The sequence below is a fragment of the Mus musculus genome, chromosome 3, assembly GCF_000001635.26.
Source record: "Mus musculus strain C57BL/6J chromosome 3, GRCm38.p6 C57BL/6J".
Lineage (NCBI taxonomy): Eukaryota > Metazoa > Chordata > Mammalia > Rodentia > Muridae > Mus > Mus musculus.
This window is the reverse complement of record NC_000069.6, coordinates 155,180,551-155,196,093: the sequence shown is the minus strand read 5'-3', so window position 1 is coordinate 155,196,093 and position 15,543 is coordinate 155,180,551. Positions and strand designations below refer to the sequence as shown.

Sequence of the window (15,543 nt, the reverse complement as noted above, 5' to 3'; positions counted from 1 at the left end):
GGATGTATTGTATGGGAGAAGAATTTTTAAAAATACTTGTTAGCTCTCACCCAAATGTAATTAACAGGTGCCACTTAGTATAATACACTCCAAAAAAAAAAAAAAAAAAAAAAAAAAAAAAAAACCCAGGAGCACAAATACTTTCCAAGTAGTGGCTCAGTGGCCTTTAACTTGTCTTAACAACTGGTCAAATACAGATAAAATCATGAAAGATACACCCCCAGAAACACTGGATAGAACATATCACTTACAACTTAAATGTGTGCTTCAATCATTGCAAGGGAGGCTGGGATGGAAACTCCAGAAAAAGGAAACAGCACTGGATAAAAGCTAGCCATTCTACTATATTGACTTTTGGATGGCAGAACTGACGGGATAAAATATTTAATAATTAGAAAAGGAAGTCACTTTTCCTCTAAGCTTGTAGAACAGGAGGCCACATAAACTGTCACATAAGTATGATGCTGGGAGGTACTGGAGGCTCACAGTGGGGGAGGAAAGAAAAATGGTGTGAAACACAAAGGACTTTAATTTTAATATGGACTTTAAAATCTTTTCAGGCCTCAAATGAAGGACATTATATTTACATTTTTGGAAATATCGAAGACATCATTACTAGAGATATGACATAGGACACAGATTTGAGATACTTCAAAATGTGAACAGTGAGGAATAATGAGAACAACTTAAGGCAGCCCATAATGAGAGCACATACATACATAAAAAGCATTCTGGCCTAAAGAGTAGAATATTCTTTGCCTGTTAGCTAAGAGTTGAGTAGAAATGGTCAAGAATTTCTTGGCTGTATGTTACGAGATAAAAATTGCAAAATATAGGGTGGGAGAAGAGAAAAATACATAGTCAATATCAATACCAAATGAATAAATTGTTCTTAATACATCACATGAATGAGCATTTCTGTGTTTGTTGATGTATGTCACAGAGTGCTTACAGACTTAACAAGTGCTCCTGTGAGTGGAGAAGCACACGCACTTGCACCTCTATGGACTGACATTCAGGAAGTGCTCACTATGTCAGAATACCATGCTGTCTGATATACATTTCTTTCCACGTCTAAATCTTAAAATAGCATTAACTGATATAGATTACTATTTTGATAAATATATGAAACATACATATAACTTTCAAAAGTGAATGGAAATCAGGAGTGACAGACATTTGCTCATTTACCCACTTGCTGTGAAAGAGTGATCTGTGTGGCTTTCTGTAGTCCGCTCTCTACAGAAGGATTAAAAATACCAAATGAATTGCTTGTTACTCATCTGCTAATTAGCAGGACAGTGGAACTCGTTTTGTGGACTTAAATAGATAGCTAGGATTTTTGGAAAGCAATACTCGCATTTGATAACAGTCCAGCATTGAAGCACACATGAAGAATTGCATTTGTAGAACACTTCATCTTTATAATATAATAGACTGATAAAATCAGAGAGCATCTGAAATACTACTACTTTTAAAGTCTATGCTTACAGCTGGTAGAAATTAAGAGAGATTTGAGTGGTACCCCACCCAGTGATGTCACAATGACATCATTGAGTTTATTGTCCTAGATGGTGAAAGGATACTAAGCAAGACATTTTTACATGTTTAATGTTTCCTGTTTTTCAAATATTCTACCACTAATGTGAAACACTTAAATGCCATTTCTGTATAGTTTGTGATTGCCATGATATACTTTCACATATTTTCCTTTTGATTCTTTTCTTGCTTTCCCATGTTCATATCTCTGTTAAAAGGACAAACACATCAAAAGTAAAAACAGTAGTGTTTTCAAGGATGACGGTAGAATGTTCTGTTCCATAATATGTCTTTTAATTTTTATTAATATAAGTAGTTGATACATTGGTGAAACTTTTATTTTGAAAACTTAAAACATTTAAAAATTATTTTAATAAGATAAACAGGAAATACACTTCAATATATGAACTTTGGTAATTAAAGTTTTTACTGCATATAATATTTTGATAAAATTTGGCAATAACATAAAAAATTACCAGAGAATATTGAAAGCAGCTTTACAACTGGTCGTTGTTAGAGCGATGAAAGCCTGCAGTCTTTGGAAGAGTTTTTAAAGAAGAACTCAGACAGCTTTGATACTCTCCTGGGCGCATAGATACATAGTGACCCTTCATGGGTGCAAAATCAACAGGATTTGCATTGTAGTCAGTACCAGAAACATCTGGGGATATCTTCTCTCTGATCCTGAACCTAGCTATCCCTAGATCTGTCTTGTGGAGAGCATGTCTTCCCAGTATGACCTTGAGATCCTTTAAGTAAAAAGAGTGATCACAATTCACAACTATCATCAGATGTGATCTGGCATTGCTTCATTACGCCTTTTGTGAGACTTAGAGGTATAAAATGTCTTAATATATTCAACTTTTGCTTTAGCCTCCTCAAGTCTTTCATAACCTTTTTGTAAGATGAGTGTATCAATAACAAATTTCTCTTCACAGTGTCTTTTCTGGATTTCTTCCACCCTATGAGGCAAAAAGAAAAGTCAAATGAGATAATTTTAGTTTACAAAAGCCATACAAGCTGGGGCGTATAGATGAAACTAAATGTTTTCCAAACAGACATTCATAAGCAGAAGAAGGACAAAGCTTAGTTCACATAGTATCACTACATTGTTAAATAATATTCAATGCATATCATGCTAATATTTATGAGATTTTCATTGCAAAAATCTGAGACTCCTCCCACAATTCTACTTCCATGTCAGACTTCTTGGAACTCAAGAGAAAATAACTCCCATTTACTTAGGCTGCTCTGCCAATGGTATTTTTGTTACAGCTCCTCCACTAGAGGAATACATATTCTAAATTAGAGAGACCTAGATCAGATTACCATACCACACCCAGAAAATGTCATAACAAGGAAGACAAGTTATTCATCCATACCCATTCATTCACTCATTCATTGTAAAGCATAGAAGTATCTCTAATGCTTCAAGCTGAAAGGAAAATGGAAGGATATCATCAGTGAAAGTGCACAGGCATAAGAGAAAGATGCAGGGAGGCCTTGCATCAAATACTTAGCTAAAACATGAAACCCTTATGGAACAAGACAATGTAAGATAAGAAGTGAAGAAAATGTTAATAATGAAGCCCATAAAATAAGGAGAGAGAAGAAAAAAAGATTTTTCAAACATAAAATAACCCAGAGATTTAAAAAATATATACACATTTCCAGGAAAAAATTACTGATAGGTCATTTTGTCTGAACCATTTCAGATATCCTAATGGTTAAAACTGAGGCAGAGAGACCAGTATATCAACTTATGTTCTGAGAAGTGACATTACTCTTTCTCTGCTCAGTTCAATTTTGGCAAAATTCCCCAGTCTGATCCATGAAGCACTATATCTCTACATATGTATAATCAGAAATCTTGACTCAGAGGGTGAATATAAAAGTTGATTTATATGCTTTCAACTTAATAACTGGATTTTGGATACATTTTTAAAATTTCTCTCTCCCTCACTTTCTAGTCTTTGAGAACTGGATAGTCTAACTAATAGTGTTCATTGAGTAGAAGAAAAAATGAGTTACACATTGTAAATTCTTTGAAGATGCCCTGGCCTTCCTTTAATGAGTCCCTTTACTGAATAGTTAATGGAAAGCATAAGAAAAACATCAGGTGGAGAGAGGTTACAGTTCTCGTTGGAGACACTCATTCTCAGGGCTTTCACGTGATCACTTCCAGGGAGCTAGATATGAAGAACCTGTTAATGGTTCTGGGAACAAGGCAGACATTCTTTTGGTGTGTAAAATCCATCTATGAAATTTAAGGGATGCAATTTTGGATGCATTATTTATGGTTTTTTTCGTCATCATGAAGGGGACAATATAGCTTAGAAGTTTAGTATGAAACAATTGAACAGGACAGAATATGCAGCATAAGGGCAGAGCTTCTGACTGGCATAAGCTCTGCTTCAAACTCCAGTGCTGGGGGAAAAAAACAAAACAAAACAACACAAAAAACAAAGACATGCCTACCATTGGACAATTACTCAGTTGACATTAGCTACTCTGTTCTCTGTAAGCTTAGAGATTTCAAAACTTACTTTATTTGGGGTTCTTATATGCTTCAAACTCCCTTCTAGCCTACCTACCAGAGTAGAGAAAAAAGAAGGTTAATAGGCAAGGGGGTTGTGTATCTGTTTGGTAGTAATTCTTTGGAGCAATTCCACTCTTTGCTCTCAGGATATCAGCAGTCCAGTACAATAGCAAAAATTCAGTACTGGCTGCTCAAATCAGCACAGGTCAGCAGAAGTGGCCAGAATCAGCCAGAATACCACTAGTTCTTTGGCACGTTTCTCTATACAAAGTGAAGATTAGCAAAACCAGCAAAGAATCGAGACCAGTGAAGACAAGATAAGACCAGTGAGGAAGTAAAGCATTGTACAGCACTGCAATGCAAGACCCTCCTCTGACCGATTGTTGGGTTTTACTTATATTCTATTACTTGCCCCTTCAAGTGTCTGTTTTCAGCAAAACATTACATGCCCTCTCATATGACAGCTTCCAGAAAAACATCATGTGACATGACTAACTTGTTAAAGAAACTGGATGTTTCCAGGTCAGTTCTCAATTTAGAACACAGATAATGCTCATAGATGTTCATGCAGCTGAGTAGAAATCAAAGCAAAACATTCTTTCCACGTACAAAGAAAAGCAAAGTGGAAGTTAAAAGTACTGTGCTGAAATCATCGTGTAAAAGGTAAAGATCACTAGCTATGGGCAAACTTGACTATTTAAAAGAATCAATGAATGATCAATACATGTGAGTCAATTGTACTTGGACATGTCAGCATCCAATAATTGGAAAGGAAAGTCAATTATACTGATCATAAAAGTAAAACCAACAGTTATGGATATTTAAGAAAGGCTACAGCATGTCTATAACTAAAATGATGTCTCTGCATTGAAAAGCCAAAGTGATTACTTAGGCCCATTTGTATAACCCAAGATAACCCTTTTAATGTGGATTAACTAACTAAGGATACTTTTACACACAGGTGTGGGGTCCCTTCCACCAGCGGGTACAACAGCATGGCCACTTAGCATTGCCACCTCTCTGAGGACTAGAGCCCAGGTCACCATCTTCTTGGTTCTATCCTTCTAACAGACTTTCGTACATCAAATACAATGTCACTGATAATAGAGAAGGCTGAAACTAATGGGAATTGTACCATGTTCAAGAATTTGAAGATATTACACTTCCATTTTTTTCCCAAACTAATATACACATTTCATACAATCACAATTTTCTATACCAGTAACATTCATAGTAAAAAATAACATTGACTTTAAACAAGAAAAGTAGAGTTTTACCCTGTAGTACCAGACACAGAATCTACACCACCTATAATTTTATGTATATGGTGGTGAGAAGGAGTTTAATCTATAGTAAATAGAATACAGGGAACTTGAGAATGCAGTGGTGCTTGGATCTGAAGCTTTACATTCGATGCGGTCTTGAAGCTGCTTTTGTAGGTTGTAGGAGAAAGAGTGAGCAACTGAGGGACAAATGAAGTTGGGTTTATAAAAGCCACAATGTGATGTCATCTAGCTGAAGAATTAGGTAATGGAGATGGCTGAAATGCCTATAGGCAGGAGCTGGCAGTAAAGGGCAGTTGGCTTTGTGAAGACAAGTACAGAGAAGGACTATAGAGATACTAGACAGAATGCACAGATCAATCTTAGGAATGTGGGTCCTACAGTGGACAGGAAATGCACAAGGTAGATATGAGGCAGATGAGTGTTACCACAGAGTTTAAGCATGCATGTAGTGAAGGCAAAGGAATAAAAGAGTTGATAGATTTGGGCCACAAATGAATACCAAAAGATTAATTGCTCAGAGAGAGAAATGTCTAATGAATTGAGGCCCTTTATATGTATATGAAAACAAGCTATTGGCTGGTTATTAATGTAAACTGTGCTTGGAGCCCTAACATGTTCTTGTTCTGTAAACAGGGTAGCTGTCTATATCAATTTGGAGGATATAAATATACAAGATGCTGTTTGGAGTAAAGCTTTATAAGTCGAGATACAAAGACCACAATGGACACTGCAACATGAATGCAGCATGTCATCTGAGAGCTCAGGTGCTTCAGCATTGGTCCCAACTATAGACCTTTGCTTCATTTGACTTGTGCATTTGCTTTGTCATGCTGCTCTTTTGTTTTCTGTGTGTGTGTGTGTGTGTGTGTGTGTGTGTGTGAGAGAGAGAGAGAGAGAGAGAGAGGGAGAGAGGGAGTGTTAGTTGGCTAGGGAAGTGGCAAGTGGCAAGGTTTGGGGAGGAGCTGGAAGAAGAAATAACATAATCAAGATATGCTGTATGAAAAGAAATTAAACTTTAAAAACTAGAAAACTATGAAATAGCAAAAATTCAATGGTTAAAAAGTGAAAATGCCTTTGGAACTAGTTACTATGGGGTGGATAACAATATATGTTTTCCCCCCTATGGTGCATTCTTTGTATTATAAATGGAGAGTGTACAGACAACAGGTAGCAGCGCAGTGGAAATGGTCATCTACGTGCCATGTTCGTGAATATACTGATAGAAGTTTCTCACTCAATGGATAACATAAGGTATTGAAATTCTCCCCATAATACAAATGATTATGATTATTTAGCCTCCTTCAAACTGTAGGCATGCCATGCCCTAGCAGAGTGCATATCTTCGGAAAATAAAATACTAAGTGTAAAGTCAGAAGGATAAGATAATACAATGTTGGATGTGAAATGGAAAGCTCTCTGAGAAGTCCTGTTGTTATGGCAAGAGGTTAAAACTACACTGGAAATTTTAGAGTAAGAGGACTCTGGGCTAAAACAAAATATATTGCCTTAAACATCATTCAGAGGTCAAATATCATTCTGTGAACAATGGCAAGGTACCCACTTCAGAAAGAATTATACGGGCAGAACTATTATGGGAAACAGATACAATGTTGTAGACAGAGTGGTTGCCTAGCATGTACGAAGTTCTGGCTTCAATCCCTAGCACCACAGGAACTTGGCATGGTGACATATTCCTGAAACCCCAGCCCTCTTGAGATGGAGGCAGGAGGGTTAGAAGTTCAAGGTCACTCTCTTCCACACAGAACCTAAAGCCAGCCTGAGCTATTTATGGCCCTGCCTCAAACAAATGAATAGATTTAGTTAAGATTTCCAGGATGATAAGTGGAAATGAGTTCAGGAAAGGCTGGAGTAGAAATAGAGGTTGGGGTGAGAGGGTTCCTGTGAACTCTCTGGGTGAGAGGGGTGTGAATTCTCTGGGTGAGAGGGGTATTGTGAATTCTTTAAGACTATGCCACTTTAAATCAGGAGAGATAAAGAATAACAAAGATATCTCTATCCCAGATTTTCTTTAGAAATCCAAAGAGGAGAAGCCCCCACGCTGTGTAAGAGGGAGCTGGAGCGTGTTCCCAGCACTGGCCAGAGGTGGGGCAGCAGTGGCTGACTGTGCAACTGTAATTCAGCAGGTTTTCCTCGGTGATGCTAAGAGAGGGAAGAGTTCTTTTGATTCCCAATCTTTGGTAACAACTCAGCACTTAATTTTCAGCCTTTAGTTTGCTTGTGTGTTCCAAAGTATAAAGCATCAAGGACAGAACTCGGCGCTGCCTTTATAAATCACTGGAGACCGAGTGAGGCTTGCTCTGCTTAAGCCATGAACTTACCTGAGTTTCTTCATTTCCATCAACAAATCCTGCTTATATTTTTGTTCTTCCCATTTTTCAATAACATCTAAGTGCTTTGCTTTTTTTTCAGACATGTGTTTCTTCAGTCTTTCAACTTGGGTAATTCCTTTGAGCAGAATGGACCTCTCATTGTTGAGGGAAATAACTAAAGACTGGTCTGCAGCATTTAGTTTTTTTTCAGCTAGAAACATAAATTTCCGCTCTCTAACTTTTTCCAGGTAGGCGAGTCTCTCCCTCCAAATTTGCTGTAAGCCTTTCTGAATTGTCTCATTATCCTTTTCCATTAGTTTCCTTGTCATATAAATTTTCTTATTTAACTTTTCTCTAATGTTGACACTAGCTCTTTCCTGGGTAACTTGTGCTGTAACCATGGCTGCAAATTTTCTTGCTTCTTCCTCGTGCTGTTTTTGTTCTGAGTAATATTTATCAACATCATCAAACATGTGGAGCTTCATGCCAGCCCTCTGTGTGGCTAGAAACTCTCTCCTTTTCTTTAGCTTCCATAGAGTCTCTCTTTTAACTGGTGGCTTTTGACGAGTGGCAGGAAATGGCTGGAGGTATTGTGGGAAATAGTCCCATTTCATCTCCTTCAGCATTGCCCCGTACTTGAGTGATCTGGAGGAATATAGAGGGATCTTCATGGCAGATATCCTAAACTCGGTGTCCACTTCCTCGTCCTCAGACTCAGCTTTCATAGCCTTCTGACCTATATCAGAGGAGACAGACAGACAGCATAAGAGCTGACCTTATTTTCACTTCAAATACACTAGAAGCTACATCAAATACATTGCGAGGAGCTTAATAACTTCAAGCACATTTCTCCATGTTCCACCTTCAGATATGGGAAAGAAAACCACCATTACAGCCTTGTTCCATGTAAATGTGCCTCCTATAATTTGCTATTCCTTGTATCCCTTCTTGTGGGAACTTGACTTGCACAGCCTCACTATTACCACTCTCTTGCATGTGGTACTTAGACATAGTACTTATTACTATGAAGATGGTCTCAGACATGGTTTTATGTACTTGAAACATAATTTTATATACTCAGTGACACATTTTACGGAGTTAGACATCATTTTTTATATACTTATACACAGAAATGTATATACAGTTTACTAAAAAGAAAACCATGAGGAAACAGGTCCCGAGTTAGGCAGCACCTATCATCATTGGGCACCCAGAGTGATCTGCGCTGTGCTGTGCTGTGAGCAGTTGAATTCATTATAGTTTATAATTTGCCAATTTGGAGATGGTCTGGAATGGTCAGTGCTCTATTGTTGTGGTTGGCTGCAACGTATTTTTTTTTTTTACAATCCTGATCAGTTGTTAGTTTTGTGAACTGGCTAAGTTTGTGAGTTGAGGGATCTTGGGCTGGAAGCTTTAGAGCAAATATTACAACTTAACAGGATTCTGTGTTTTCCAACAGTGTTGCAATTAGTTACATTGTGTTTCTAACTACAGTGAAAACTTGTAGCTGCCATCAAAGTTTTTCTCTTTAAAAAGACACAAGGTTCAGCTTCTTTGCCACTGCATATCAGGACAAGTTGGATCTCACTACTACACAAAAATGCACTGTCTCATCTTATCCAAGGCTTTTAAAGAACACATTTCTCCTCTGCTGTCTTCTCATTTCCTTCTTATCCCTTTACACACAAAAGGATAAAACATCCCATCTCATGGTGGAGCTGTGGGACAAGAGTCTCTGGCAATTGACCATCAGCTGCAACACTAAGCACACAAGAGCTGTCCAGCTGGGACTCTGATGAACCCAGAAATAAATGGGAATCATGCATGAAACCATATCCATTCCTAGGCTATCGGTTAGGACAACAAGTCTGACAAATACAACGGTAATAACCTGTTGTTCCCATATGTACTCTTTGTAAACCTATTGATGAACAAGAACAAATAGACATAAAATACACTCACAAATCTCAGGAAAGAAAAGGGTTCCTGCGTGAGACTGCCTCCACGGCTTCAGAATGCAGCTCTGTGACTCTATTTAGTGATTTATTTAATTGGATATTTTCTTTATTTACATTTCAAATGTTATCCCCTTTCCTGGTTTCCCCTCCCAAAAACCCCCTCTCTGCTCTGCCCTCCCCCTGCTCACCAACCCACCCACTCCTGCTTCCTGGTCCTGGCATTTCTCTATGCTGGGGCATGGAGCATTCACAGAACCAAGGGCCTCTCCTCCCATTAACGACCAACTAGGCCATCCTCTGCTACATATGCAGCTGGAGCCATGAGTCCCACCATGTGTTTTCTTTGGTGGGTGGTTTAGTCCCAGGGAGCTCTGGGGATGCTGGTTAGTTCATATTGTTGTTCCTCCTATGGGGCTGCAAACCCCTTCAGCTCCTGTGGTTCTTTCTCTAGCTCTTTCCTTGGGGACCCTATTTAGTGAATTTTAAAATCACTCCTATGAGAGGATTCCTTTAGAGCCTTTAAGTTAAAGTGCTCAAACAGATGGTGGTAGGGTCATAGAAACAAAGTTGCCTGTAACAAAGAGCAGGATGCAAAGAGCAACAGATGAGAGGTATATAGAAAAATGACAGGGATTTTAACTAAAGGCCCAAAGAGTATCCTCATGATGAGATCAAGTTGTGTGTACTATAAAAAAAATAAATTAAACACAACAATTCAAATGCAATATTTGACAATACAGACACAAATGATCCAAAAGTAAATATGAAAAATGGAAAAAGCAAAATAGTAAAATCCCTGTTGGTGGTGGCAGAGCCACATCCCACTGTCTACTTGAATAGACCAGCAGTTCATCTGTACCTGGGACCCCTCTGCACACACACACACACACACACACACAGCAGTCCTTCTGTACCTGGGACCCTTCTGCACACACACACAGAAGTTCTTCTGTACCTGGGACCCCTCTGCACACACACAGAAGTTCTTCTGTACCTGGGACCCCTCTGCACACACACAGCAGTTCATCTGTACCTGGGACCCCTCTGCACACACACACACACACACAGCAGTCTTTCTCTACCTGGGACCCCTCTGCACACACACAGCAGTCCTTCTCTACCTGGGACCCCTCTGCACACACAGCAGTCCTTCTCTACCTGGGACCCCTCTGCACACACACAGCAGTCCTTCTCTACCTGGGACCCCTCTGCACACACACAGCAGTTCTTCTGTACCTGGGACCCCTCTGCACACACACAGCAGTCCTTCTCTACCTGGGACCCCTGTGCACACACACAGCAGTCCTTCTCTACCTGGAATTCCTCTGCGCACACACACAGCAGTTCGTCTGTACCTGGGACCCCTCTGAACCAACACAGCCTTGCTCCAGAACCCACTCACAACTTTCCACTTATATTCCTTACCAAAATTCTGTTTGTTTGTTTGTTTGTTTGTTTTTTCATACCTTTTGTACAAGAGAAAACAACCTTTCGTATTTCTTCGTGGGCAGAATGAAGGATGGTGCTAACTTTTAGCTGTGGCTCACGTGCCTTGGAAAGAAGCTGCAGTATAAAGAGCTCTCACTATACATACAAAGACCATATTCACCCATCACCAGACTTTCATGTTTTGTGCAGAATGCTGTTTCCTCTACTGTCCAGACTCTTTTCATTCTTAAATGATTTTTCTTATAGCATTTCTCTATGATGAATAAGTAAGATTAATCCTTAAAATCTTGTATCAGGGTGAGTGAGGTGGGGGTAGGTGAGTGAGTGAGGAGAAGTGGGGGTGGGGAGGAAGCACCCTCTCAGAGATGAAGGGGAATAGGGGAAAGAACTCTTGGAGGGGGACCAGGAAGGAGGACAACATTTGGAATGTAAAGAAATAAAACAATTTTAAATCAATCTTATGATAGTTCCTTCATCATGTAGTTGGTCTCACGCTACTAATGTCCAAGCACAGGTGATAGAGCAGATACGGCATTCCTTAGGGGGTGCATCTTCTTTGATTCCAACTCCACCCTAGTACTGTATACATAAATAACCTCAGAGCATTGTGTTACTTCAGCACTGCTAGCAGTTACAGCTGTTGGAAGGAAGAGCGGACAAATGGAGAGGCAGATTTGGTCCTCAAGAGTAAAGTCACTCGAACAACTTAAAGCCTTGAACATGGAGTCAGGTTGACTAGGTCTAAATCCTCCTGCTACCACTGTGAGCTCTAGGAGTGTTTTTAATTCACGGGTTTCTGTGCTTGGATACAACAATGTGTAATTTATATAACTAATTCTTTTATACCTATTCATGTGAATCTTTTGAGTACTTCCTTCTGTTCTGAAAATATGCAAGGGTTCATCTTAATTTTTATTGTGTTGCTTTCTGTCACTGAATTATATGAATTTCTTGTCAATTTTGTATATGATCTCTTACCCTATGTGCAATGCACAAATATTTTATCCCATTCTATAAGGGCTACTTTGTCTTCTTTTTGTTTCCTTATACAGCAAATTATTGATTTTATATAGTCTCGATAATTTAACATTTCTTACCTGTGTTTCAGGTATGTATAAAAATAAAGTATTAGTAAGATACATGTCAAGAATCATGTCTCCATGTTTACTCTACAAATGATAGTATTTCAAAATTATTATAATAATTAAGTTGCAGATTGTGAAATGTATTAAAGAGTGCTTTTTGAAAAAAAATTAGAGTCCAGATATCCAGCTTTTGTAACGTTATTGATGATTAAGCCTGTTTATTCTTTGCTAATTGTTTCAGTATCATTGTCATTTCTTGCACACACAGCTTTATTTTCTTAGTTTCTTATTCTCTGACTTTGGTTCATGTCTGTTTTGGTGACAATAGAGTTTTAGGAGTTCTTATGATTCTAAATACAGTTGTTTTACTTAGAGAAAATCTTTGTTTTATATTAAGAGTCCAAAGTCCTCCTGCAAGATATAGGAGACCATAAAGTTTAATGATAACTGAATATTGTATTTAGGAATAGCTTTAACCAAAGGTAACATTACCAGAAGTAATCTAAAGTGTCTGATATTTGCCTTATTGCCCTGCTCCCATTTTCTGATAACTCACGTGAGACAAGTTTTCTTATGGATTTATGCTGTGACTTTTCCATGTCCCACCTCTGTTAATGGCATCAGGAGTTGCCACCGGACCTTAGTGAAAGCATAATGACAGAGATGACAATCTTTATGTTTAGCACAGGAGATTTTCCATGGACAGAAATATGAGCTGAAGCAGGGGAGAGGTTCCTTTAGTGAGTTCCATGATTCCTTTACCATGATCACCACCATTGTGTACATACAAGTTGAAACCTGTGGAATAGATTGGTGATAACACACATAGCAGCTTCTCTATGGTCTAGAGTGACTCAATGCCAAATAAAATATTTTGATATCATCACTGTTCAGAAATACACTTTAACAGCAAAATTGCTTCTGAACAACAATATAAGAATACATGCCAATGTCCAGCCAGAGGACTCTCAGAGTCCTGTGCCTAGACAAAGAAGTACAGGCAGTGAATCTCTGTTGAGAAAGGAAGAATTAGACTCTCTCTGACATGAGTTCCCTAATTGTACAAAGTGGTCAGTCCTGAAATGATATACATACATACAAAAAAGAGATGCAGCAAGCAGTATTTATGTGTGTGTGTGTGTGTGTGTGTGTGTGTGTGTGTGTGTGTGTGTGTGTAATGATAGTAAAAAGAATCCATCAATTTGAGTGGGAGACAATTGGGAAACACAGAAAATGGGAGGGACTGGAAACAAGGGAAGGTACAAAATTAAGTGATTATATTTTAATTAAAATTACATTAAGGAAATGTTTTAATAATATTAGATTTCAAATTAATGTTCTATTTTTGAATTAATGTAATGTGAATAAATATACTCCAAGGAAAATGGCCTAAAGGTTACCTGTCTCTCTATGTGAAGGGAACAATAGCAGCGGTGGCACAACCTTTGGATATGAAGGGCACTGACGTAAAATAATGTGAACTGTCATGTTATGGTTCAAAGTAGCAGAGGAGAAGATGACATTAGCACATTTTTGTTCTGCGTGTCAGACCCAGCCTGAGTGCAGGGAAATGCCTAGAGATACAATGGTGCACATTTTCCAGACACTGCTTGACACGGCTTTTGAAAGAGCCTTTTATCCAGCTTATTGCATCATGGAAAATATGGATCACATAGTTTAATTTAACACTCTTTATTCATATAGTATATTTTTAATTTAGAGAAAAAAAGAACTGGCATTTGAAATGCAGACTTAGAAATAATAGCTACTTTGGTGATTTAAATAATAGTCCTAAAACTACACAAAACCCAGGTATTAGGGTAATTTCTAGCTATGTTGAGACAACACAAGAGGGCAAAATACTACAGTGGAAATTAAAGCGCATCCATTGGTGTCCCCAAAACTCTATATTTTTCATGTACTATTAGTCCTTTAACATATATGAATATTTTTCCCATCCTTGGGCTATAGCTAACATCTTTAACAAAATGTGATTTTTTTGACTAAGTAACTAAAATGAGAAACTTCCCTGTGCATAAGTTATGCCTGATTTTTGTTGTTGTTGCTGTTGTTGTTGTTGATGATGATGATGATGACGATGACGATGACGATGATGATGATTCCATTGAAAACCTCATAAAGAAGCACAGATTTGCCCATTAAGCTCTCCTAGGGCAAAATGAGGGCCAAGAAGGGCTGCTGTCCCTGCCAAGGAGTCAAGAGGCTCAGGCGTCAAGGAAGGAACACTTAAAGCCCTCTAGACCTGAAAATAGGAACCAGACATTATCAAGAACCCTTTTCTAGCTCATCACATTCCTTTATCCCTAAAAAGGCTCACGACTCAAATATGATGGAAAAATGTTGTTCATTTCTTAGGGAATTTTTTCTTAATAAGAAGCCTAAAGAAGTATCCATAAAACAAAATAATGGACTGTTCTGTAACACTGTTAGGATGGGTAATGGGGGGCATTGAGCTAAGTGCTGGCATATTACTCACTCAGATCTGAGAATCTGAAGGCATTCTTTACTTTTAAAAAATAAATTTAGGCCTAGCTGACAAATTGGCTCCTCCCCCTAGAATCTAAAAAGTGCCTAAAATGCAATGAAGGGTGAGACAGACCTGACCTCCTCCCTCCTGTTGGATATTCAGTCAGAATATTCAAGTAGACTGGCAGCATTTTGAACAGCCTTGGTTTCTGGAGTTTGTGGTATCCAGGGGAGTTGTACTCTCTTCTTAAACAAATCCCTTCAAGTAACATTTATAGACACACCTCAGAGGCTCAATGAATCAAGTTAAGTGTTAGAAGCTTGACAGGGCCTTCAAAGAACAAGTATATTCACAGTCTCCTAAAATATCTGGGTTTCTTAATTGCTACCTATAACTACCTATTTTTGCTACCTATATTACAGCTAATTATTCTCTTTCTCCTGAGTGATTTATTTCTATTAAGTTTCATAGTAATTCAGTCTGTTGTATTCATTGTTCCTTTATTTATTTATTTTTTCTAGATGGAGCTTGTATATTTAAACTTATGTGGGCACTTTTACAGTCTTTTGTAGGCTCTGTACCCGCAGGTAGCTGGGAGAAGAGAAGCCCAGACCCACTGTGTATCTCTGGGGCTGAGCAGGATGGTGGGAGTCTGTGACTGGAGAAGAACCACACCAAGCCTAGAGTCTGGTCAAAGCAGGACCTCCCGTTAATGTGGCAGCAATTTGCTTATATAGACAGGGCAAGGAGGTGGGATAGAAGTATGGGGTGAGATGATATATGGGGTAGTGTGAGATGATGAGGGGTGTGGGGTGATCTCACAGGGCCTATAAGAAATTGATACATCAGAGGTAGCTAGGCAGAGGCAG

The 15,543-nt window shown here is 38.5% G+C and overlaps 1 protein-coding gene across 3 annotated transcripts in view; it reads right to left on the bottom strand.

Moving 5' to 3' along the window:
* Positions 1-1,815: 1,815 nt before the first annotated feature.
* Lrriq3 (leucine-rich repeats and IQ motif containing 3) overlaps positions 1,816-15,543 on the bottom strand; it is a 100,884-nt gene continuing 87,156 nt past the window's right edge. The window contains exons 7-8 of one of the 3 annotated variants that reach the window (NM_028938.2): positions 7,704-8,430; positions 1,816-2,501 (exon numbers count right to left, since the gene is read on the bottom strand). In NM_028938.2, coding sequence (NP_083214.2) covers positions 2,327-2,501; positions 7,704-8,430 — 902 coding nt within the window. In that variant the 3' untranslated portion in view covers positions 1,816-2,326. Of the gene's footprint in view, positions 2,502-7,703; positions 8,431-14,047; positions 14,450-15,543 lie in introns of those variants that run through there. The other 2 variants (XM_006502189.3, XM_006502190.4) reach the window with 2 other exon arrangements.